The sequence below is a fragment of the Molothrus ater genome, chromosome 9 (assembly GCF_012460135.2).
Source record: "Molothrus ater isolate BHLD 08-10-18 breed brown headed cowbird chromosome 9, BPBGC_Mater_1.1, whole genome shotgun sequence".
NCBI classification, from domain to species: Eukaryota; Metazoa; Chordata; class Aves; order Passeriformes; family Icteridae; genus Molothrus; species Molothrus ater.
In genome coordinates, this window is record NC_050486.2 from 4,099,399 (window position 1) to 4,126,438 (window position 27,040).

General features: G+C 43.1%; 1 protein-coding gene across 6 annotated transcripts in view; it reads right to left on the reverse strand.

Moving 5' to 3' along the window:
• RASAL2 (RAS protein activator like 2) overlaps window positions 1-24,428 on the reverse strand; it is a 127,670-nt gene extending 103,242 nt beyond the window's left edge. For all 6 annotated transcript variants that reach the window (XM_054515739.1, XM_054515736.1, XM_054515740.1 and 3 more), the window contains exon 1: window positions 24,312-24,428. In XM_054515739.1, coding sequence (XP_054371714.1) covers window positions 24,312-24,360 — 49 coding nt within the window. In that variant the 5' untranslated portion in view covers window positions 24,361-24,428. The remainder of the gene's footprint in view (window positions 1-24,311) is intronic.
• Between the last annotated feature and the right edge of the window lie 2,612 nt (window positions 24,429-27,040).

The window sequence follows — 27,040 nt, forward strand, 5'->3', positions numbered from 1 at the left end:
CTAAGTAAAAGAACCCAGTGTTTACCCTCATCCTCTCAAACCAAACCAGAGATACCCAGGGAAGATATAGGTAAGGCATTCTACTGGAGGATTATTTTGTCATCAGTCTACAATTAAACACACACCACCCTGAGATCCAGATAAGCAACAGTGAAATAAATGTTATCTGAGAACTCTCTCCCAAACCCATTCTCAAGAGTGTGAAAGGGTCACTGGTATTACTCAGAAATAATAAGAACAGGTGCAGCTGCTCACCCACAAGCCTGGATCCAAGGCTTTGTCTGCATAGCTCCTTCCTTATCTTCTTCTTTCCGCCCATATCATGGTATGTTCTCAATCAACAAGTTTATCAGAACGACACTTCTCCTTCCTCAAGCTAACATATTTACTAGAAATTAATATGATATTAGATTTCTTAAGTAGTAAATTGCTGGATTAAGTATTTTCCTGACCCAGAGATGGGGCAACTGAGAGGGATTTTAAAATATTTTATTCTATTTTCAGTCTCATGAGAAGGGTGAGATGTTATAATTCATGCTATTACCATCAGAAGCCAACTATTTCCTAATTACAATACAATAAAAGTGTTAAATAATAATAGTAAATAAATAGTAGTAATAAATAAATAGTAATATATATTTTATATATATACTTATAGTAATATTACTATAAATAGTAATAATAATAATGAGTATAAGGCCTTTTACCTTCAGGCTTTGCACATGCCAGGGGAAATGCTGGTTCCAAATGGCTGGCTCTAGGAGTGGTTAGAAATCAGCAGATATGCACCAAAATCACTTCATTCCCAGCCAAAGCCAGCCCAGGCTGCTCCTGGGAAGGCCCACGCAGCACACCAGGAAAGAGCTCTGCTGTTCCTGCTGAGTGCTCCCTCCATCTGTGCCCTCCTCCCCACAGCCACCCTGCAGTGCCATGCACTTGGGGGAGGCTCTGCATCCAGCCCAGGCTCTGGGCAGAGCCAAAGGATGCAGCTCTCCTGGGGCTCAGCATCCTTTCATCGCCTAAGAGGATGAGTGAGTCCATCCAGGAGGGATTTGCACAGCCAAGAACTGATGAAACAGTGTCTGAACATGCCTCCTAGACTGTGAGACCAACTGGAAAATATTTACCCAGATCTTGTTTTTTCTTTTCTTTTTAAATCCCACTTCCCTCTTCGAGTTGCCATAAAAACAACTGCTCCTCTTTTGGGAGTTAAGCATTTCCTGAAGAAGGGAACCATTCTGCCATTCTGGCACAGAGATGAAGCAAAACACAAGGAGCCAGGCAAGCATTAGAAGGAAGACAAACTTTTAAAAAAGTTGATAATCTCCAAGTATTTCAGAGGAAAGTGGAAATACTTTTAATTGAGTGAGGCTGTGGAAGTAGAGGACTTGGCTTTGTGGACAGAAGAGGGATGGAATGTGCACCCCTGGGTTCTCCTGGTCCAAGTCCAAAGTGTGCCTCTCCCACTGCGTATTTCACAACACAGAAAAGGTCTCTTGGGTTTCAGTCATTGTGACAAGAATTTCTGTCCAAACAGACATTTCCTGGGGCACTTTTGATCAAGCTTTTCAGTGTAAAGCTGTTTGCATACTTTGGAGAAACCCCATGTCTCACACCATCCTGTGGTTAGGTTTACCACAGATCTCAGCTGCATGAGGATTACCAAGTTCTGCTTCTTGAGGAGAGGAAAACATCCCTTACTTGGATTTTTCCTTGAACAGTAAACAGGACTATAGGCATGGAAAGACACCCTCTGCCCACCCAAGCACCAAAACAGTCAGTGGACAATTCAGTGACCCTCACTGAATTAAACTAGTGTGGTTTTTGGAAGAACAAGAGATTTGATCCCTTCTGAGCATCTAGATTGTGGTTGAAGAACATAACAGATGGACATTTCTCACCCCTTTTGTCCTCAAGTCACCTCCCACAGACCTCAGCTGTAAACCTCAGGAGCTCACAAGTTTTCCCACTGCTTTAGCAGGACTCAGCCTGCAGCCTTGCACAGGGCAGGAGCCTCTGCCCAGCAGCTCCAGCTAATTATGGCACAGGCAGCACTTTAAGGAAAAATAAAACCAGTGGAGAGCAATTAGTTGTCCTCTGACTGTATATCCCACACAGCTGCACCTCTTACAGGGTGAGCTAGCTCTGTTAAACACAAGCTGTCATCCACCTGAAGGATCAGAGATAGAATGTTTGATGGCAAAGGGTAAAAAGAAACCCCATGGAGGTGTTTGTCCATCCCACCAAAAGCTCTGTTTTCCTGTGAGGTGGCCCAAGCAGGACCTGGCTGTTGCAAGTGATGTTATGGGTGACTTCATCAAACTTATTTCCCCAAACACCTTCTCAGCGACAGTTTCCTCCCTCGAGAGAGTTTGACTTTTAATCTAGAGACCCATTGTTTTTCTCTCAGTTCCTGAATTGTGACTCCCTTTGCAAAACCAGTTTTGGCAGGCTCAGACAGAGGTTTGGCCCACCCAAAAAAGAGCCAAAAGGATCTGCCACTGTCCCATAACTGACATGAAGTATTTACCAAGTGGTGTCTTCTCACAAATCGTCCTTTTCCTTTGTTTACTTTACACACTACTAAAAAGCAAAGCATCCCAACAACACAGAAACTGGCAATACTTGTGAATTATGAGAGAACCATTTGGTATCAAAGAGCACCAGAACAGAGGAAAGAAGGATGCTCAGCCCTGCATACACTGTGGCATTTTGATCCAAATGCTCATATCACATAGAATACCTTCCCAGAAGGTCTCACCAACAGTGAGAGCCTGTAGTAGAAACCTTTGTTCCTAATCTGAATAAATACAGAGAAAAAACCGAACTAACTCCTTAATTAGAAGACTTCAACAGAAAAGGAGGAAAAGTAGTTCTGTTAGTTCTGTTACTTTCTGTTACCCCCACCATGTGTTCCACACAATCCATTAAGCATCATCAACCCAAATTTCTACTGAAAAAGGTCTTGGAGAAATGAACCAGTGACTGTAAATAAATAGGCTTGTACAGATATAGTCCTTCTTAGTTATTTCTTGGTTTTGGTCATTTGTTTTTGTTTTAAAGCAAGGTGGCAGCTTCCAATGACAAACACAAACCTGTCAGGGACATTTCACTGTGACTGAAAGACTGAATACCCCTGCAGACATAGTATATTCTTCTTTCACTACTACCACCAAATTTTTTGGAATATTGATGACTTGTCCAGCAGCCTCAACCATATCCAGATGTTATCTATCAGGTTTTTAATATGATAATCTAGAGGACTCTGAAAGGTGCTGAGGTTTTGGGAAGCAAGAAAGTTTAAATTAGTAATAAAACACAAAATAAAGTTTGTGGATTTTTTTCCAGGCATCATCAGTTACTGGGTTCAAGCTGGGTAGCCCACTAAAAAGTTTCAGAAAAGCCTGAGAAAAAAGGCAAGCTTATCCTCTTTTTCCCCCACTTTTTTTCCCCCACCCTGCCTTAAGAGTGTTATCAGCAGGGTAGATTGAAATGAAATCTCAGACTGGCATCTTGCTGACCTCAATCCCAGCTGGCTAAACCCTCACAACACGCCTGTCCTTGGCATCTACCAGAGAGCAGACACCAATCCAGCTGCTTGATTACGAAATGGAGAATCTGGTATGAGGAACTAGATCCACTCCACTGTCTGGAACTCTGTTTAAAAGACAGCTTAATTTCTCTCTCTCCCTGGTACTTCATTGACAGGAGCAAGCTTGATATCTCAATCAGGGCAGCACAACACCACAGAGGATACTGTGCCTGCAGGACTGCATATACCACACACTTGAGAAGGAAATGCTACTGCTACCAGCAGGTGATGCTTGTTTTAAAGGGACCTCTGAGTTTGAAAGCACACACTGAAACATCTCATACCACTTCCTTATCAGGAAAGGACCTTTTTTCAGTTGCTTTTAAAAAGTTAAGACAGAACATCAGAGCATCACTGTCACATTAATAATGACAAGTTACAAAACAGTTCAAACAACTCTCGTGTGTCTCGCTACCCTCACCTGTTACACAAACAGAACCAAACAAAAGTGAGCTCATTACCTGGACTCAAAACAATTGCACTGTCCTCTGTCTTGCCTTCAGTTATGGGCTCCCCTTTGCGACTCATGATCTTTGCCAAGCCACTTGAGAGGGAGGAGAAGATGCCCTGGATGAAGTAGCCCTGGGGCTCGGCTGGCAGGGACGGCGGCGCGGCCCCGCTGCCGTGGGGCTCGGACAGCGAGCGGCTGAAGGGAACCCGCAGAGGCCTGCTCCTCGTTGGGAAGGGTGCCTCAGGTGGGTCCTCCTGGAGATTGTCAGCACTGGCAGCATCCATGCTTGCAGAACTTTTACCAAGACTTGGGTCACTGCATTCCCCTTTCAAACTGGAGGAATCTGCTCTTCTGCTCACCCTCCAGGGAGGCCAAGGATGCATTTGCCACCTGTACGCTCCAAGAGGTTTCTCTGAGTCAAAACTCATCTGTTTATTTAACTTCTTGCTTTTCATTCGGTGGTACCAGTGATAGTCCTTCAAGGCAGCTGTGCCAGCTTCTTGTTCTGACAAAGATCTTCTGAAGGTCCTGGGAGAAAGACTGTGATGCTTTTTGAAAGCGCTCATTTTCCACCCTTTGGATTTGACACTTCACTTACACTCCTCGTTGCTTAGTAGTCACGTAGCTGTAGTTCCTCACTCACCATTTTACGTCCCCAGTTACTTGTTCATGGCTGTGAACTGCAGAACAGCAGAGGCTCTTCCTGAAGACCTTGAGCACCAATCCCAGAACCAGGTATTCCTACATCTCCACAAGAAGGATGTGCCCTCACCTGTAGCACACCAACTTCTAACAGCACACGAAGCTTTGCTGAGCGTGCTATCGCTTCCTGGGCTGTCACATTTCTGCACCGAGCTCTCAGGAAATGACTAAAAGAACCCAGAAATGAAAACCCACAGTGCTGTTCTGTACCAATCACACTTCACTTTTTTCAGTCTACATTAAAGATTTGGTTAAAAAAAAAAAAAGGAATGCAAAAGTACTTTGCTCTAGAGACACAGCGACGTCTCAGAAAAGCGTTGAAAAATTGCAGTACTCAACTGAGAGTCATGCACACGTTCTTTGGTTAAGTAGCAAAGTATATTAATATATATAGTTAAGTATAAAGTTTCTCTTTACCACAGGTATGTTGTATCACTTAAGAGTACCTCAGAGCTGCCTTTTGGAGAAAGGCAATACAGACAGATTTATCAGAATCGAGACAGACTTATCAGAATTGTGCTGGAAGCACGAGACAGGAAAGCAAAGAGGAGGAATGAAGGAAGGAGAACAAACCCTGCAACTCAATGCAGTGAGAGTGTAAATACACTGAAGTGAAATAAGTAAAGAGGAGGAGAGAAGGGTGGGTGGGACTTCACCAAACACAGACCAAAGGGAAGGGTTTGAGACATGGCAAACAGAACAGGGCAGCAGGAAGATAGTCCTTTTTCTCCTCCCCCTTTCTTCCCTTTTTAAACAGCAGAATAGGGGATTATTTTTAATAAATCTAGTTGCAATAAATGAGATGGAAAAAATAGTCCTATCTGCTTAACCAAGAGGAAAAACCCCTCTTGCACTACAATTTAAGAAACAGCTGACCGTTCTAAAATCTCATAAAGAAAATATCCGCTGGTGAACGAAGAGCACGCTTGCCAAGTTTTAGACCAGAACACTTAAATCTCAAGTCTACACAAATCCCTGAAAATAGGGGGTTTATAATGGAAATGCTGACACACCCTTGGCAATAAAGTAACAATGAAAACTACTCCTCTGGTTAAATAAAATGATAACCTGGTCTGGCAGACCAATAAAGCTTAACTGACCCATTATGGGATCCTTCCTTTAAGCTAGGCTGCATTCATCAGCCAAAGTATATTCCTGACAGCTGCAGATGCAAAAACTTCCTTACTTATGTGTATATGTGGGAAAGGGTACCACTACTCCCTAGAACAGAGAGGGAGTTACCCTAAAATCTCCTTCAAATCAAAAAATAATTACTCAGTAGCAAGTTAGATTTTTCAATTATAAACAACAGAAGCAACTAAAAATGAGCATGTTTATGAAGTCACAACAAATAACCCCAGAAACAGAAACAGCTCAGACACTGCAATGCAATTTCTGCATCAAATAATGATGCTGCCTCTTGTGCTTTGTCAACATCACACTGCTCAGAATGTAAGTCTGGAATGCCAAAATGTACCTATACCACATCTCTGCTACAAATTTCCATCCAAAGCAATCAAAGAAGCACCAGCAGTGAACACAGAGATGCTTCCATGAAAATGAGACACAGACTTCACCAGAAGATAGATAGCTGGCTTTTGTCTTCTGCTTCTTGATCCCAAGGGTTGTTGATCACCTTTGGCTGCTGCCCATCTGGCCCCATGGACTCACACAGGTTCTTCAAAATAACTCCTGCCTTGACCTTCATCTATTGCTGGTAGCTGTTCTCCTCCCTGATCCCTTTCACCAAGCACAGAGGCCACAGGTGTCCATGTTTTCAAGACTGAGGCAAATCCAGAAGCACTGAGAACCCCAGAGTTTTTTTGGGTCTGCTGTTACTGAGTCCCCAACCCCTTGCAGCAATGGGTCCTCCTTCTCCTTGTTGAGCCTTTTGCTGCTCATGTGGCAGCAGTGCTTTGGCCAGAATGAGGCAGGCTGGTAAAGCAGGCTCTGTGGAACGGCAGGAGCATGAATAAATCCGACAGATGATGATGTGGTTGGCTCCAGTGGCACAAGCCATAATCAGCAGGGAAAGCTGAGAATGTGAGGCAGGTTTCTGGTCATCTCTGCAAGCTGGGTTTGCACAAGTTTCCACTAACACATTGACATCTCCTTCTGGGCTGGGAGCACAGAAGGGCAGGAGAGGACAGAAACCACAGACAGGCGGTGCAGGAGCTGAAGCCCTCCTGGGGTTGCTTGCTGGGGATTCCTAGTGTGCTTTGTAACTGCTGCTGATCTCTGCCAGGCTGGGCACCCACACAGGCTCCTGAAACAGCCCTTGGAGAGCCCTTACCTGCCCTATCAGAGCACTTGGTACCCCTGAGGAATGACTCAGCTTGGATAACACGAGCCCAGCAGCACCAGGGCAGGGATTTAGCACAAGAGCACTCTGCAGAACTTCAGGCAAGGCACCAGTCTCTGCATGAGGACAGAGATGATCTCCAGGATTCTCCCCTCCTTTTCCACCACCATCCTGTGGACACCTGACTGTACAGAAAGATCTCTCTATCCCCTTCCCAATACAGCTGGCATTGCATTGATCACTGACTCACACAGACCACCCATTTCAGCCAGGGAACTCACAGAAAGATTACCCACGTCTCAAGTTACAGCACAAAGCAACGTGCAAAACCAGTAATGGGTTAACTGCTACTCAAAACTATTTTTACTGGTGTGGCCAGGGGCTGGACCACAGCTCCATACAGACCTAACAATACAGAGAAAGGCTTCAATAAGCACTCTACATGAAGCCCAAAACATCAAAGTCACAGTTTAGTTTAGGTTTGAATAATATTCAGAAGGCTTTTTACTTTTTTTTCCTTCTGGTTTCACTTTTTATTTCATGTTACCACTGCTCAGAAGAACACATTTTGTGATCAAAGGAACGTTATCCTTGGCCTAGCTGAGGTTTCAGAGTGTACTCTAGAGAGGGTAAAAGGGTCTTTCTCAAAGTACTTCTAAAAAGGCAGACAAGGTTTACATGTTTATTAACACAAAAACACTGACAGACAAGTTTGCTTAGTCTACCAATAAGACAATTCTTTAAAACAGCTAACTCAAATTTTAGCCTGGGCTTCGAGTCAAACTGATCTCTCCCTCCCTTACACACAGCAGCAGCAGCAATGGTGATGTTCAAAAAACCCCTTTGTCTACACTAATTCAGTGGCACTGAGTTAAAATTTGTCTCAAGTGGCTCCAGCATTTCTTGTGTCCACAGAACATGCAGTGAGTAATCCAGAAGGCAGAACTTTCTCCTTGATCTCCAGGCCAGTTACTCAGGCTCCAGCCCAGTCCTTCCAGAGCAGCAGCTTCCATGCAGACTGGAAGCATTTCCCAGCCTCAGTATCACAAAGAAATCAGCTTACAGCAGAGACTGACACTGTATTAGTGATGTGAGATCCCAGCCATACTGAGCCTCCCACGCAGCTGTCAGCAGGTAAAATAATGTCAGGGGAAGAAATGAGTTTGTCAATTAAGTTGAGAAAATTTGAAGTATTTTTACTCTTGTTTCTAATACCAACTGCCTACAAACGTGATCCTCCACCAGCATATTTTTCTCAGTTTTCTTTTTTTTTTGGTAGTGTTTGCAGTTCATTGTGCCAAATCATTCATTTAGCTTTTCAGAAAATTACTATTTTCTTCCTAACAATCCAGTCACTTAATCATCACATTTGACATGTTTAACAGCATTATATTTCACTACTCCTAGATATTTAAGTAATTTATGCACAAAATGCAGATTTGCTGTGTTGGAATGTAACTGTATTTCAGCTTTAAGATTGTATTGGGAAAACAATCTTTCTTAACTTTATAACATTTCACAGAAAATATACACAAGCAGCCTTACATTTGCACCAAGCATATGAAGATAAATCTTTGCCAAGGGCCTCCTGTGTGGGAATTCTATTCTCCATCATTCAGCTCTCCAGAAAAAACTACCCAGGTCTACTGCAAGGAGCTTCAGCAATTTCTCAGAGTAGGTTGTTTAATAAATACTACCAGCCAATTAAAAAAGTAAAAAAGCAATACCACAGAAAACCCCAAGTGCACCATTGCCAAGCAGCTGGAAGAAGGAGAACCTGGCTCTGATGTTACAAATTAATCTTTAATGCTTGCTTGCTCTCTGGAAGCTGTCTAGTGCTTGAGTAAAGGCACTACAAAGTGTAAAATTTGAGTTCATAGCTTATATTGTAAAAAAAGGATGAACTACAATCTCCCATGACCGAACTGCTCCTTTCTAAATGAGTTTTGGACCAAACAAACTTACCAGCTTCTCATTTTTTACCAAGACATGGAGGGGAAAAGGGGAAAGAGAGTTAAAAGAGAAAAAAACCAAAACCAAAATGCCACACAACCAACATCCATGATAAACCCTGAACATTTATTCACCACACTTGCTTTCAACCAAATCCTCTCTTTTAATTGAGAAAAATCAGCAGGCTAAGCAAATACCATTTGTGAAAAGATACCAGCTTAAGTCCCCAACAACCAGCCATCAAATGCGCTTTAACCTGTAGAAAAGCAAAATAAATTGCACCCTGTATCCTTCCCAGAGGAACCAAAAGTAATACAGAGGGTCAGGGATATGGATTTAGCAGTCTGGCTCTCCTTAGCTCTTCTCCCATTTCAAACGAGCCCAGTGCTCAGTGCATTGGAACAGTTCATGGAGCAGTAATCAATATATAAAGCAGGAATGAACACAGAAGTTTCCTAATTGACCCAACATGACATGTAGTTAAATAGCACAGAAGATGAAAGATTTTTCCTTCCCTTTAAATTAGAGACTTTTCAAAATATTAAGTTTTGTTTATGCAAGGCTAAGTAATTAATGACCTAACATCCCCTTCCCATCTCCTATCACCAAGATGCATCTGTTTCCCCCTGCAACATTTCCTGCAGGTGGATATGGCTTTTCCTCAGCTCAGGGCAGACCAGTGCACCTGACTTACTCGACCTCTTAATATTTAGTGCTAATTAATGTTTAGAAGTTACACAGAGGACAAATGAAACAGCACCTTAGAAATTGTTGCATTTGGGGTTAAGAGTGACTGGAATTGACATTGCTGGAAGTCAGAGATCCCTTCCTGAGCCCAAAGCAGAGCTCCTGAGAGCAAAGATGCCCCACGTGCCTCTCACAAGCCTGGAGCTGGCCCAGCCTTCAGTGACCAACTGCAAGCCCACCTGTCCCACATAAATCAAGATGTGCTGTTTCCACTATCCCTATGCTGAGACTGAAGTGCCTCTGGGCAAGCTACACGGTGACAGAAGAGCATTTTAATGCCACCTAAATTTTGGTGTCAAGGCAGGCTGTAACTGCTGTCCCTGCCCCGTGACTCCAAGCCCAACCTGTCCCTACAGCTGCAGCAAGCCAGCCTGAGCCAGCTCTGCTTCTGCCATGGTCTAGTTTATGAAGGCAGGTACTGAAAACTCCTCAAGACACACAGGAATTTCCACCTGAATGTGAGGAAGAACTTCTTCACTGTGCAGTGACCACGCACTGGAAGAGATTGTCCAGAGAGATTGTGGAGTCTCCCTCACTGGAGATATCCCAGACCTGCCTGGGTGCAGCTCTGTGCTCTGGGATGACCCTGCTTGAGCAGAAAGGCAGGATCAGATGACCCCCTGTGCTCCCTTCCAGCTCTGTGATTTCTGCCCTCTAATTCCTTGGCAAAACCCCTACAATTTCTCTGCTGATACAAACTCCCCATGTGAAAGTCTCCTGGTTTCATTTTTCCACGCTGTTCCCGTGATCTGCATGAGAAGCTGCTACAGCCCTGTCAACTGAGCAGAGCAGAGAGAGATAATATAAATTTATGAGATGCTGGGCTTTGGATGGATGCCAGGAAACGTTAGCAAGAAAATCCCATTTCAATACATCGCGAATAAACCTGGAGAGCGGCGATGCCAGGTTTTAATTTCACTAGCAATCTTTTGTTGTTGTTGTTGACGACCAAACACAGCTCGTGCCAAGTTTCAAGGGCTATAAAAATGTACATTTAAGAGCCAGCCAGACACAGGCAGTGGCTGAGCCCACACGCAGCTGTGAGCCACCCCAGCCAGCCAAGGATTTCAGCAAATAAATAAATAAATAAATAAATAAATGCATGACCTGGATTTCAGCAAATAAATAAATAAATAAATAAATAAATGCATGACCTGGAGGTAAACATGCCAGCAACTACTCTGAAACAGCAGAATGACCTGTGTGGAGAGAGTGGAGGCAGTGCCCTCAGAAATTTGGGGAGATTTAGGGATTTCTGTGAGGAAGGGGAGCCCTCAGCCCTGGCCTGGGAGACACACAGGGAGCTCAGGCTGGAGGAAACCCTCTGGAGGCACAGATCACCAAGCAGAGCCCCTGGAGAAACACAGCTGCACTGACCTACCCCACTGTCAACTTCTGCAACTCCACAAATAAATCAGTTTGTTTATATAAATATATAAACGTTGACTGCATAAGAAAAAGCACTTATGCCCAGCCTGACATCCATTTCTGCATGATTACAGGTTGGGCTTCATACCATCAGAAATATCATCCACAAGCTGCTCATTTCAGTTTGTAATAGCCTTGGTTTTCAGCAGGCAAAATTAACTTCCCATCACCCCTCTTCTTTCCCAACTGAAGTGTTTGGGATTTTTGTGGAGAGAGTGGGCAAAAAAAATCAATACTGCTGCAATCTTAAAGCAAGGGTTTTACCAGCAAAACACAGTTTTATTGCTAGATGTGATCCCTGTGTTCATCAAACCAATCACAGCTATGCTACTAGGGGAGGAAATACAGTTATAGTATATAGGCAACTTAATGGATAAACATCCCAAAAATGGTCTTGGTAACTCTGCCCAAATAGCAGGTGCATTTATTTGAACTTTGCAGCCTTTATTTTTATGTAACTAGAAAGGAACATATGCAGACCACTGCAAAAATAAGACCTATCAACTCTCCACCAAGGACCTAAGGAGCTGGGATTAAAAAGTATTCAGAATGAAATTATAATCAGGTGCTGCAACTGTTATTTTATTTATAATTTATTATCTTATTTTCTCCTTTTTTAGATAGTTTATCTTTATATCAGCAACTCCTTCACACAATACTAGCTCTGTAAATAAATTTTAAAATGTAAATATCTTTTAAAAGCTTCTCAAACCCTGGAAATCCCACTGTAAGAGCCAACTGGCAGCAAAAGATAACCACCAGCTAATTGACAGCACTCTTCAAAATCACTGGAGAGTGTACTCTTACAGAGTATATAAACAAAGAACTTTAGCAACATGCATAATTAAATTCTTGCATTTATCATCTAAACACCACCAGTAATAGAAATACTCTGTCTGCTGTGACGACCTTTCAGACTGAATCCAACCATGAGCCCAAAACTGTCAAGAGCACCACTAAGCCAGGTCCCTAGACAGCAAAACACAAGGGAGAATTTACAAATCCAGAATTATTTTAGGCTCTGAATTTAGGTAGGGAAATTCCTTGAGCTGGATGAGAAATATTCTAACACCCACCTTGCAGCCCCATTGGAATGTTGTGTTAATATCAGCAAATTAAAGTGCAACAACTGACAACAAATCAGTGACAGCTGGAATTTAGAATCAAACCTTCATCTAAATGGAGAAATAATCTCCAGAGAGGAAAGATTAAACATCCTGGTATCTCAAAATGCCAAAAGTCTGAAATGAAAACACTTAGGAGCACTGGGAAAAGGGTCTGTGTAAAATTTCAGGTGCCCTAGCACTGCATTGAGAAAGTAGTAAAAGAAACAACCAAGAAAGAAATAAAAAAAGAGATGGGAGGCAGGGGAAAAAAAAGAGCATTTCTTAAATGTAAATGACCTTCTGAGCAGCAGAGATTTCTCTCCACAGGCTGTCTGTCAGGAACAGCCTTGACTCAGTGCAGAAGTCACATGTCAGGGACACTGATGAAGATGTCCCTGCTGCCAGGCCTGGAGGAGATTCCAGCCCTGCCAACAGAGCCAAGGGATGAAGCAAGGTGACCTGCAGGCACCAAAACAGCACAGAGAGAGACAGAAAGGAGCACACCCTCTTTGGTTGAAGCTCTGTGCTTGCAATTTAAAGAGTGATTAAAGATGTCCAGTGTAGGACATGGCTTGTGACACACCATGTGATCTCTGAGATGAACCTGTGTGTCCTGGGAGTTTCAGTGTACAAAAAGATTCTCTCCCCAAAAGGGAGAGAAACAGGAGAATTTCAGCCTTTGAAGGGACAGGAAGGAGGGAGGAAGAGAAAGAAGATAATTTCTCTTTCACAGACTATTTAAGGAACTAATTTGTGACACGTGCACACACTTCCTCACCACAGGACAAAACAAAGAAGTGGCCATTGTGGAAAAGGATTTGCGTGAAGCACCAGTCCTTGCATCCCAGGCCACCAGGGCCACCCCCAGCACTGCTGCACATGGAGCCCCATCCTTCAGCAAGCCATGCACAAGCACTTCATCTCTTTTGTGTCTTTTCATTCATTATTATGGTACCAGAGATCACTTCTTTCAAGCTCCAAAATGACTGGTTTAGTTTCATTAGGTGTGAACACCAGATGACTGGAACTGCCTCTCTCTGAGGTCAATCCTTCCCAAATTTAGCACAGTCCCATTGTAAGTCTGTACAAGCAGCATTTTCAGTAGGCAGCCACTGTTTAGCAATCTCTTTTTAAAAAAATACATTCTCAATTATTTGCATTGCAAAAAAATGAAATTTTGACCAAAGGTTTAATGGAACCATGAAAAAAATCAAAGGAAACAAACCCCCAGACCTGCATACTCCAGCTGACATTTCTGAAATGCCTTTTTTTGTTTTCACACTTCATGGGTAAAAGGGAAAATGAGCTGATATTTGCTTTTTTTACCTTAACCACACTTGCACTGTTAGTAAACTGTGCTCCATCCTCACCAAGCAGCATGGAACTGCTGTGAACAATAAAGCCTGACTTTGAAATTGTACCTTGAAGTCTTAAACCAACCTGCCAACAAGTCCAGAATATTTGCTCTAAATATAAAACACAAAGGCACTCTGGGTTTTTATAAAGACACAAGCAAGCACCAGAGTTAGACTAAATTAATGAACATGTGTATTCCAATTCCAACAGACAGGACAGCACCCGTCTGGCTTCACTTAGGAACTTGTTATAATCTCTGCCTTATAAAAAGGTTTTTACACATATGATACACTCACATACCAGTGAGACATAAAATCAGGATGTAATCAAATCTCCACAGTTTTATGTACAAATCCCTCGGGACTTTAAGCTGCAAAACCAAACGTGAATAATTGCATCTATTTTCTAATAAAGACCATGTGCTCTGGGGCACAAGTACACAAGTTTTCAAGAACTCTGCATAATATATTTGGAGGTATTTCTACTTCAAATAAGCAATCCAGTTAAGCAGAGATAAACATGCACACACATCCCTGACCTTGTTCAAACAATGCACCAATTGCTGTGATAAATCTGGTTGCCAAATCTAAATATAGACTTTCAGGAAAAAACAATGGAGTTTGGGCAGAAGAGGCCTTCTCCTATTTACTGTTTACCTAATTATCCAAATGAATGTGCAGTTTGGCCTCTGTCCCCTGTTGGAGCAGCTCTCCTGTCCCAGTGGGAGCCAGGGGAGCTCTGGCTGTGCCTGGAATCGCAGCGTGCTCCGGCACATTCGACGCTCCCGGTGCACTTGGTGCAATTTCAAAGCTTGTCTCACAGTTTGGGTATGTGCACACTCTGCTTCCCCCAGACAGCCCCATGCCTGACTCAAGGCAGATAGGCACTGCAGGACTGAGTCACTGCTACAGAAAAAGGCTTTGAAAAAAATTCCTTAAGAAAAATCCCATTCAAAACCCACTCTTAAGTTTCCAACTTCGGGTGCCCGAGCAGGAAACGAGGGGAGGAGGGAGCACAGGGCAAAAGGAGGAGGAGAAAGTTCTATTCAGGGTTGTATTTTTAGACTATTACTAATTTTGTTTTGTCAGTGTGCTACAGAAGCTAGAGCTGGGTGAATTAATGCAGCATTATCCTTTCTAATTTTTGCTCAGTCCAGGCTGCAGTCTAAACTTAATCTCCTTACATGGGACCTGGCAGGGCATTTGCTCCCCCTGCCCTGCTGTGGCTCCCATCTTTCCACCAGATATTCCTGCCTGCAGCACACATCCAGCCATGTACTTCCTCTCTTCCCCAAAGCATGTAAAAAAACAAGGAGAATTCCCCCCTTTTGTGTTTGGAAACAAAAATCTACGTACTGAGGACACCAAACCTGAAATCCTGATTTGTTGTGGAGTACACCAAGATAATGGGATTTATAACCACAATGTATGGGAAGGAGCACACTGAAATGCTTTTCCCTCTTGCTAAAAATACATCTTAAAGTGTCTTAGACCTTCTTGATTTATGGATATTAAGCCAAATTTTGTTGGGCAGGCTGAGGCTAGAGGAGAGAAATCTGTGCCCTCTATTCCCTGCTCTATTTTAGTCTGTAACAGTTATGCATCCCATTTATTCTTATTGTCTCAAAGCAAGTTAGTTTTAACTTGTATTTTTTTAACAAGTTTCTGTCCCCAGCTGTTATTATTAGGGTTATTGTCAACCTATTTTTTTATTTCCTTTCTCCACGTTTGCACAGCACTGGCCCAACCCATTTGTGACTTCCCTCCCTAGATGCAAGTTGCCACACATAGATCAATTACACAGAAATACAATGACTTACAGTAAAGAAATCATTGGGGAAAAAACAAACATGTGGACCTCAACTTATTTATAAATATCTTCAAAAAGGTGCCTGGAAACATCCCACCCCAGGCTGGCAGTGCACAAGGCAGAAGTTGCAGGGAGTGGCAAGGGAAGAGGGAGACAGACAAGGATTTTATTTTTTGTCTTATTAAAGTTTTGTTTTATTCTTTCCACAAAAAAAACAAGAAAGGCCAGGAAATCCTCAGAATTTGGCATTCCCAACACCATCTCTTTAGATGAACACAAGGTCCTCACTTCCTGCTCCCTCCTCATTTCACAGCAAGTGAGGACAGAACAGGACAATGCCAATGTCAGGGGCTGGCATCAAACAACTGTTCTACAAACAGAGAAGAAGCCCTGTAAGCCAACCCTGTGCCAAACTGGGGTTATTCTATTTATTTCTATTCCATACTAATGCACCCATGTTTTTTTAACTATGAAAACCCAGGTCAGGCCTTAAAAGTCACTAAAGCTCCCCCTACACTTCTCATCTCTGGAACAAAGATTAACTGGCCCAGCTTCCTGCAAAATAGTCTCTTCTCTGACCATCAGCAGCCAGAATTTAGGGGTAGAGCTGGTTAAACAGGAAAGAAATAGGAAAGGAAAAGATCCCAAAGCTCAGAACAACCCTCTCCCCACACTGCTGCAGGGGAAAGGAGGGGACACAGGAGCCCAGTAATTGCTTCTCCTGTTCACACCAGGCATGGAAATGTAGCAAAGGTGATGGAACACATAAAAGTCTCTTTTCCAACCTGTGCCTTAGGCTACAGCTTTGGAGCAGCTGTGCCCTCCTGCATCTCAAGCAGAGTGCCAGGCACTAACAGCTCTGGACTAAAAGGTGCTGGTGCTTAGGGTTGACACAATTTTGGGACCCATGAGAAGCTGCTGTGGTTTCACCATCATGCAATTGGCATGATGTCCAGAAACAGGGGCCAAAACTCACCTCCCTGTACAAACACACATTTAGGGATAACTGAAACCAAAACAAAATCAAGTTCTTCCTGTCTGAAAAGCTGTCAAGCATATCAAGTCCTTCTTTTACCTTCTTGACTGTCTAGAAAACTGACATAAGAAAACTGATTATTACTCTGGAATAAACTGGAGTAGAAGACAAGAAAAAAATAAAGGGCAAATCTGAGTTTATCTTCCTAAAATATAAGCCCCTCAAGGAATATAATTTACTGCAATTAAGTACAAAAAGCCAATCCTCAAGATAAGCCTTAATAAATTGTGGTTTGGTTTGGGGGATTCTTCAGTGCATCTGTTAACGCATTTACCTGGCCTGTCAAACATATTCTGAAGTTCTCACACTAGATGAACACAGCAGCCAGAGTAGAAAGTGGGCAAGACAGTCTGGGACCACTGAAAGGACTGTTTCAATAAAGAGGGTTTGAATATTTAATTATTAAACTAGAAAGAAGTCTCAGGTATCAGCTTGTATCATATAAAATTTCACTGAAGTTATATGCACAAAGAGTAGGTTTAGATTAGATATTGGGAAGAAATCCTTCCCTGTGAGGGTGGGCAGGCCCTGGCACAGGGTGCCTGGAGAAGCTGTGGCTGCCCCTGGACCCCTGGAAGTGTCTAAGCCAGGCTGGACTGGATTGGAGGAATCTGGGATATTTGAAGGTGTCCTGCACGTGGCAGGGGGTGGAACAAGATAAGCCTTAAGGTCCTTCCAGCCCAAACCTTCTGGGATTCTATGATAAATCCATCTGCCAAATGCAGCACCGCCACCGTGGGAAGCTGCACATCTGCCATCTAACTTTTGGATTATTTTAACTTTCACAGATGAGCAAGAAATTACTGATACCAAAGTGCTTGAAAAGAGCTGATAATGCTACAGATATTTACTGTCCTACAGTATATACACAATTGCCTTTACACTTAAACAATTTTAGTTGCTGATATTTAAAATAACTCTTTATATCTAAAGACTGAATAAGAGTTATCTTAACAAGCTCTCTTTTGAGTCTGCAATTCAAATCTTTCCTGTCTGGATCTCTAAAGATTAGATGCAGGCCATATTTCTGATGCACAGAAGGCATGAGCTCCTCTTTCTCTATCTTCTTATTTATTTTGTTCCACAGATGATGTTCCCCAAGCAGCTGAGAAGTGGAATGCTCTGTTCTCAGAGCCAACACCATGAGTCACTGTGTTTTCACAAGTCAGGGTACACAAGATCTCCCAGCACTTTCCCCCCAAATCCCAACCACTTTGCAAACTTCTATTGTGCCTAAATTAAACTGCTTTTGTTATCAAGTGAATAAAAATTCACATTTCCTGCCAAGCCACTAAACCACATTTAAATGGTAGAATGTACACCCAATTTAGCATTTCTTAGTGGTTTAGGTGGAAATTCAGGTATGCAGAGAATGACTTGGCAAAGCTGCAATGGTCATCTTGACAGAAGGAGGATAACTAAGCCTGTGAAGTCCAGAGAGAATCAACAACTCAACATTTCCTGGATCTCAGAAGTCAGGCAAAGGCCAGCAAATCCAAACCTCACTGCTGCCACTGGGCTCCTGTACCCTGCAGGAGCTCTGGCTGTGGGCTGGCCTTGTAGGAGCACTTTCTTGTTCTGAGCTGTTTAAAACCTTTCACTTTGGTGCTTGTGGTTTTACAATTCCACAGTTTCAAGCAGCTCATCAAAGGAACCTGTAAGCAAAGGTGGGAGGTCACAAATACCTCTTAAACTGGTTTTGTTAACTAATCAGTCTGCAGTGGAATCTCAAGTCTGCAAGAAGTTTTCCAGAAATAGTGCATGATTTATGCAGAGATGATTGCACATCCATTTCTTATTCAGAATCTTTGTCACATTCACTGGGAAAAAAAAGTTTGGTTTATTTCTGTCCTTCATTCTTCTCCCCTACTGGGTTCTTTCAGTTACTTTTCCCACTTACTCTCCTCTGCTCTTCCCAGGCAACAAACTATCAAACACAGCCAATGAATGGATTAAATCCCACAAGCTTTCCTGCTGTAGTCACTGCACTTTTCACAGCTGAATAGTCCATATCTATTCAATTTCCATTTACAGGGACTGATCACTGAATTGAACAGCAGAGTTCATCCACCTGCACCTCTCTGCTTTCAGCCTATTTTTGAAAGTCCTTCTTATCTCAACTCTAGACTATCAAATGAATCACAGTTCAATAGATTCTATACTGCAAAAAATTTCTATTCCAACACCAACTTACATTTTCTCTTTTTAAAGCTGGCAGTGAAAGAATACTAAAATAGAAGCTGCAGCTCTTCTATCATTAAGACATCTAAATTTTGTACTACATAAATTTCAAGGGAACTTCTGAATGAACCAGAAGGTGGCAATTTCTGGGTAATCCCACCAAAGCCAGGAAAAGGCAGGGGGAAGGGAAATCACTGCTCTCACATTCTTTTCCTATTATTAAATGCAATACAATTAAATGCAAGGGTTCCCTGTAAAATAACTGAAGCCAATCACCACAAACTACACTAGAGGGAAAATTAGGCAGAATTTATGCAGCAATACAGAAGAAAACAGTGACACAGAACGCAGTGTCTCACTAAAGGATGAATAAATGTGCATTTAAAGCTCAGAAACTTAGAGCCAGAAATAAGAGGCAAAACAAGACAGAGAGAGGAAGGGCAAGGGAAGAGAAGGAAGAAACATGTGCTCATTATCTCAAGAGCTTAACTCCAGAGATTCCAGGAGTGAAGAAGCAGCAAAGAGACTCCAGTGCAGCAGCTTCTGACACAGACAGGTCTGGTGCTGCCATTAGCTCGCCATACACATCTGAGGATTGATGTGGAGCTCTTGAAATGTGACAGGTAGAAAGGTGCAATTTAGCAAGAATAGTTATTTAAAGCACTTACTCAGGAAAAAGCTGGATTTAGCTCAAAGAAGAGCCCACTGCCTGTGACTGCCCCAGAAAATACCTGGCCATGGCAAGAATTTCATATAGGGACTTTTAAGACTTGAAAATCTACAGACACCATCAGGAAATTAATGTTTGTAATTTTTTGACTAGCCTAATTACAACTTTCAGCCCCAGAGTTACTTTCAGTATCCACAAAACTCAGTTTAAATTCACTGTTCCTACTGCCTAAGCTATCATCTAATTGTTATCTCCTCTCAGACTGGAAACCTCATTTTCAAAACTAATTCTCTTACTGTTACTGATAACAACCCTCAGGATTGTAACAAATTTAACAGTAACAAATTTAATCACAATAATAACTGAATACACTGACAGGTGAACCCAAATACTTACACTGTTTACACCAGCAGCAATAATTAGTGTTTTTTCATGTCATGAAAGTGACTGCAAATTTACCTCCACAAGGAAAGTGACTGGAAAAATACAAGTAGCAGTCCCTTACTGAAGAGAAGATACAGAGAAACAAGTCGAGGAAAAAGGTTACTTTTAATACAAGGTACCTTCAGAGACAATACAATATATTGCCAAAGTGATTTATTTCTAATCCAACTGTTTTTTGGGGGCTAAAATGTTTTCATTATTAAAAGAAAATTAAAAGAAAAATATATCCTAAGTTCCCAGCAAACAGAAATAGGAATTTGCTCAGATTTTTTACTTTACATGGCTCAGTTTCCTCTCCCTCCTGCAATTATCTGTCTGCAGAGGAAATAGCACACAACATTCTGTGCCTGGCTGGGAGGTTCATAAGGACAATGAATATACAAGGTAATACCATGTTATTTTTAAACAGATTCTTTTCTCTCTTGGTGTTTTTTTGTTTGTTTTGTTTGGGGTTTTTTCTTTGTTTGTTTTTAAAGAATATTAAAAGCCTTTCTGCGGACAGGATTCTGATGGCTCCATGACAGAAGAATGCAGCACTGCTAAATGCAAAAGAGATTTGGAATATTTCTGACACCTGTTCATTAGAGGAGATGCTTTTCTGGGTAAATATATTCTATAACATGTTCACTTGAAGGGGCAGCATAAATGTCACTGCACTCAGGTGATTAAATCCATACTGAAACTCCCTTAGCCATGGGTCCTGACATCTCAGCTCAGGGGCCACCACCCTTAAATCCATACTGCCCCACATAAAGGCAAAGGTCCCTGATTTATCATCCTCAGCACTCTCAGACAGAAAATACTCCTGATGCTCAAATAAAACTACCCAAGATCCCTGTTACTGCCATTATTTACCTGCTACCAGACAGAAATGTAAAGATGGTGCAAGCATTAAGGCTGTTACTTTTTTTGAGAGCTTTGATGTGACAACTTGAAAGTTCATTTAACAGCTCCTTGCAGCCACTGTCACCCTGCAGAGCCTCCAGGTGATGTGGCAGCATCAGCTGTGGGGATGCAGCTGAATCAGGGCTGTCACAGTTAGAAAACAAAGGATACTGCTTAGTTAAGTCCTTCTCAATAAGTTGTTGCTGCTTTGCTGTTCTTTAATGTGTTGAGTTTTCATTCAGTTAGTATTTTTATATAAGAAAAACAATAATGCTCAAGAACAACCAATTTCCATTGACTTAAAAGTCTCTTCAGCTAGGGCACAGCTCAAGCTTGTTTCAGTTTACCCCCAATCCAAACAAGGGTTTGCATCTTCTCTGCAGCTGCACACCAGCAGACAGGCAAATTAAAGAGTATTTAAAAGTAGCAGGGATCTCAAGAGAGGAGAGATAAATCCAGCAACATTTGTTAGGCTGGCAAAATGCCATTTGCTGATTCTGACCATGACGTTTTATAACCTTTTTGTTTTAAATAAAGATCAAAACCTTAGGATGTTCAGTTTCACCACCACTTCAAGAAATGCTCTCAAGTTCTCTGCTTTAACCAACCTTAAAGATATTTATACATTAATAGGAGTCATTAAAAATATTTCATTATAATTAAATACTGCATTCTAAAGGGGTCATTAAAAAAAACCCTACTGTCTCAAAGTATGTGGAATATAAATCCTGCTGAAATAGTATCTGACCACATCTGTTCTTATACAAAAGTCACCACTTGAAAGTCCCTTTTAAAGTCTGATATTTCATGTACTTCATTAATCCTGAAATCTCTGAAAGCTGCTGTAAGTTGTTAGTGGCTAATCAAATGCATAAATTGGGACCACACAAACCCATGATCACTTTCAGATCTCCTTCAAGTAAATCTCTCACTAACAACTAAGAATGAAAGAAAATATTATTTTTTAATTACACAAGAAGCACTAAATAAAGAAGAATGGTCATCAAAGACTCTACTTAGTAAAGACAAAATCAGCATCTTTTGCAGCAGACTTTTTCTGCCAAAATTAAATGTGGCAGCACAGAATAAGGTGTAGATCTGTATTTTTGCTGCTCCCCATACCATAAACACTGGAAAATAAATATTCTAAGTGTCATTTGTGCTTCTTTGAAATGTTTCCTTCCTGTGCCATTTCTTTTTCCATCTGACTGCTAATTGCAGTGGTCCTTTCATCCATGGGCTGGTATGGAGACCTGGGCAGCAGGCTGGGATTACAAACCAGAACTGAGGTCCCAGCACTCAACCCCCTGCAAGTGCAGAAACCAGACTGGTTCAAGCACAAGCCTTCCCTGGGGCAGGAGGAGTGCCTGGATTTACACACCCTACCCAAGTGCTTTCTCAAGGGGTACACTTGCTCCAGGATCACATTCCCCTCACCTCATTCTCCCAGCATCCTCAACTTCCTAGCATCCTGCAGGCATTTAAAAAACCCATCTAACACACCTCCCCACAGTGTAAACAGTGAGATTTAAGGGAAAAAAACCCAACCAAAACAACACAGCTCTCCGGGGGCTCTGAAATCATGCTGAAAGTTACCAAAGCCAAGGCTATTTACATGTTGTCCTCTTGGCTGTGTTTCCCTCAACAAAGAATTGTGCTTTCAAACACTGATGGACTAAAACTTCTCTGAAGAAATGTACACAAGGTATGTACACAAAGTACACTTGACACAAAGTAAATGTGTGCTCTAGTCACTTAATACCTGCTGGACTTGCCTATAAAAAAAAACCCCTCTATGGTAATGCTCAGACTGACTTTAAGTGAAATTTCAAGTAGAATAATTCCATTCTCCTTATCCCTAAAGCAAGTAAAAGAGGCCTAGAAGAAACCTGGAGAGGGACTTTTGACAAGGGCATGTAGTGACAGGACAAGGGGGAATGGCTTCACACTGACAGAGGACAGGGTCAGATGGGATATTGGGAAGAAATTCTGCCCTGTGAGGATGCTGAAGCCCTGGCACAGGTTTCCCAGAAGTGCCCCATGCCCAGAAGTGTTCCAGGTCAGGTTGGAGGGGACTTGGAGCAACCTGGTCTAGTGGAAGCTGTCCCTGCCCATGGCAGGGAGGTTGGAATGAAATGATCTTTAAGGTCCCTTCCAACCACATCATTCCATGGTTCTATGACATTTCTTTTCACTCAGCTTCTTTTTGTAAAGACTGGTTAATTTACCCAAAGCCCCAAGCTATTTATAGAGAGATCAAGGAGATCTCCTCTACAGTTTCCTGTGTTTGTCACACGGCATCTGTCACAATGCAATCAAGGAGATTACTCTGTTTCAACTCATATTTCAAGGCAGAAAGTCATGGATTCTGAGAAGTCCTGAGTGAGCAGGGAGAGATCAGTAAGTTTGGGCTAGAAGGGAACTGCATTTGCCAACAAAACCTCCTTCCCAGCAAAAGGCAACACACAAATAAATAATTTGCTAAATACTTGGCACATCCAGTCTGTAACTTTACACAAGAGAAGTGCTTGTGCCTACACTGCTCCCTCCACATTCTCAGCTGCAGCCCTGGGAGAGATGGGCAGCAGCCAGTAACTCACACCAAAGTCCTAATTTCAAAGAGCAGTTTTTCATTAAAATTCACACCCTGATAAAGTTGGCACTTGGATAAACTTTACCACATGTGGCTTAGGTTGTGTCCTCCTATCCTTATCCCAGCCCAGGGCAAAGAAGTTGTCCTGCTTCAGGAGGGCTCTTTCAGTCTTTGATAATTCGCCTAATCAGTCCTAATTAGTCAGAGTCATTGAAGAGCCTTCTGCCCTACTAAAGAGTCATTCCCTCAGATATGGCACTGCAGAAATTGTTTCCTGCTGAGGCACTTTGGAATGTCTGCTTTGCAGATCAGCAGCATGAAGAAAGGTGCTTGCACCAGAAAGACACAAGGCTAATAAAATCAATTCTTGACATTTGAGACAGCCTCTTAAAAGCAGTCACTGGGTATGCATATAATCACACTCCATAATTACACTAATTTGCACAATTAAGAGCTTGATAAACACCATAAATTTAAATGAAAAACCCCAGGCACAGGCTGGTGCTGCTACCGGAATATTTTAAAATCCAAAATATCCGACACTGCTGATGACAATTTCTGTAACCACGCAACACAAGAGCACCTCACTGAAATCCAGAGAGATACTTGCCACCAAATCAAAAGAATAGGGACAAAGCAATAAAATAGCTTCTTCTACAGCTCATCAGTGCTGTTTTCTTCTCAACCTCATCGTTTGGTGCAGTCACAACTGACACAACAGTTTAAATGCTCCTGAGATGCCTGTCTCCTGCAAACTGCCCACTCCCTCCAAAACTTCCAAATTACACAGAGTGCTGCTGTTAGAGAGCCAAGCTGAGGCAGAAATCCCAGGGCAGGGAACAGACTTTAAACAGAAACAGACTTTAAACACACATTCACCTGGATAACCATCTTCTCCACGGACAATGCTTTGGCATTTGTTGCCATCTCACACTGGAGATGAGAGATGAAAACAACAGCAATACCCAACAGCTCCTGCCACATTTCTCCTCCCAGGCACCCAAATCCCTCTGAGCAGTTATCTTTCCCATCAGACAAGATGTTTCCCGCACTCACCGCTCCATGTCTTTGCCTGCATCAGCATTTTCCTCATCAGGCTTGTCATACTGGAATTTTTACCCGTGCTGCCTAAACCTGCTCAGGCCCAAACCAGGTGGAAGAGGTAAAAAAAGCCACCTGCATCTTGTGTGTGCCAGCAGTGTGGCTTTCCCTGCAGAGCTGCCCAGGCACTGGAGCAGCAGGGCTGAGCACACACGCGTGCATGCACACGCACAGGAAGCCTGGGACTGAATCAGTGTTCAACTCACTGACTTCCTTCTCCATGCTGCAGTATCTGGGCTGTAAACAAGCACTGCACATGAGCTGAGCGAAGCCGAAAAGTCCAGCAGTGAAGGACAAAAGAAGGGAGTGGCTCCAGCAAGGAATAACTATTTTAAATACACAAACATCTTCCCATCAGATTAAAAGTAGCTTTAAATTAGGCAGATTCTGAAGCCATTGTTGTGACAGGGTAACACAAGACAAACAGGAGACGCTGCTTCCTCCTCTGGAGAGGTCTCCTGGATTTCCAGGACGAAGAGTCCCAGAAGCATTCCAAGTGCCTGGTCAGAAAGTGTTCATGAGAAGAGTTCCAGTCACTCCAGGGATAGAAGCAAAGAAGGGGGAGGCAGGTGTAGAAACAAGCTCCCAGAAGAGGTACCACCAGCTACAGCTGCTGCACCTTGCAGTGCAGGAGCAATGGAGGAGCAGAGGAGGATGCTGAGCTTGTGTACAGGTCAGAGCATGTGGCTTTGGCTACCAGCCTGCCCCACAAGCCAGTCCCCACCCCAGCTCTCCAGGAACAAGGTCAGCCTGGCAGAAATGAGTGTGTGTGCAGGGATTTGGCAGGACTCAAACACATCCTCCCCAGCATGGTTTCAAGCACAGCCTGCTCATGTTCTGGGAGATCCCCAGCTCACCACACAAAGCCTCAGGCTCCTTCAGCTTCCAATGGCTCTTCTCCACCATTTTGTGGCATTTCCCTCACACCATCTCCACGTCTGAGCAAGCAGAGCACGCACCAGCATACATCAAACCCTTTTGCACATGTCCAGAGGGCTCTAACATTTGCTCCACTGCTGGCAAAAAAAGCTCTGTTGATGGAGAAGAGAGCAGACAGGTCAAGTTCTACTGACCCAAGATGCTCCAAAGGAAGATGCTGATTTCTTTGACAATTCCACTGGCTCCCCAGCAGGTCTGTGCACTTGGCAGGCATGATGAGCAAGGGCAAACAGAACCCATGAGAGAGACAGCAGCAGGCAGTTGTGTCCAGTGCTACACTCACAGACTGTGACAAGCTGGGTGGCTCTGGACAGTGCCCTCCCTGGTGTGTGAAAGGAGAGAGACACACACAGACTCTGCCCATTTGCTCTCCAAAGCTGCATGTCAGGGAAGCCTGCCACATACAAGCATCCCTGGAAGGAGAGAGGAGGGAGGATGGACAGCAGAGCCTTGGTCCATCCCTGAGGGTCAGCCAAACAGTGACCACTCTCAGCTTGGCTGGGACACAGACAAAGCAGCCCTTCTGCTCACAGTAATCCAGTGCTGGGAAAATGCCAGTGCAAAGGTGGACCTTCCCCAACCACCTGGGGTGGGAAAGGCTTTGCAGCACTAGAGACCCTTCCTGTGTCTGAAAGCACACCAGAGTTACAGCAGGTCTTGGTCTGGAGCCTTCAGCAGGCTGTGTCCTCACTGAAAACAGCAATGAAAAGGTGCCTGACCTCTGTGTGGATTCTGGAGCCAAGCACACTGTGGCTGGTACAAAAGGCTGAGTGAGGATAAAGGCAGGAGCTGGGCAAGCCTCAGCCTCAAGATGAGAAGTGCCTGTCTGAAAGAGCTGCCATCCTATGTGTTTTCAGATATGCTTTTTATTTGTCCTTCTCTCAAAGACCACTTATCTCATAAAAGGCCTTTTTAACATCTAAACTAAAACGTTGAGAGATCTGCAACTATTCAAAGAGCCTTTTAATCACCATCTTGCAAAGCTGGCTCCTGAAGACCCCCATCTTTTCTTATTCTCTTAATGAGGCAACAGCATATTCTTCTCCCCTCCTCCTTTCACCTTCTTTCAAGAAATTAAATTCTTATAAAAATACAATTAAATTGCTGATATCCCTTAATGTTAACTGTGAGATCAAGGGGTTGGAGTCAATAAAGAAACAGTGCTGCTCTCAAAACCAGAGAATTCACATGAATCTTTCCAGGTACAGTGCAGAAGTTTCACAACAACCCTCCACATAAGAGAAGCACAGCTGCAGAGAGGCAAGGGGGCACAGGTGAAAGCAGAGTGAAAGCCCAGGGGCCTTTTGCTGAAGGGCTCCTCCTCCTCCTCATTCCACCACCCAAGCCTGAAAAGCAACACTTCATTGTGGAAGGATTGCACCCAGTTTCAAACCTCGTTTCCATTTCAGCAGGAAAAACTTGCCAACACCTAAGAGTTGGGCTGAGCAAACATCCCTCCACCTTTGTTCCCTTCACTTAACCGGGTTTGGGTTGGAAAGGACCTTAAAGATCATCTCATTCCAAGGGACAGGGACACCTTACACTAGGTCAGCTTGCTCCCATCTGGCATTGAACATCTCCAGGGATGGGGCAGCCACTTCTTCTCTGGGCACTCTGTGCCAGGGCCTCCTCACCCTCACAGGGAAGAATTTCTTCCCCATATCCCATCTAACCCTGACCCCTGTCAGCCATTCCCCCTTGTCCTCCCTTTGTAAAAATTCCCTCACAGCTCTCTTGAAGCCCCT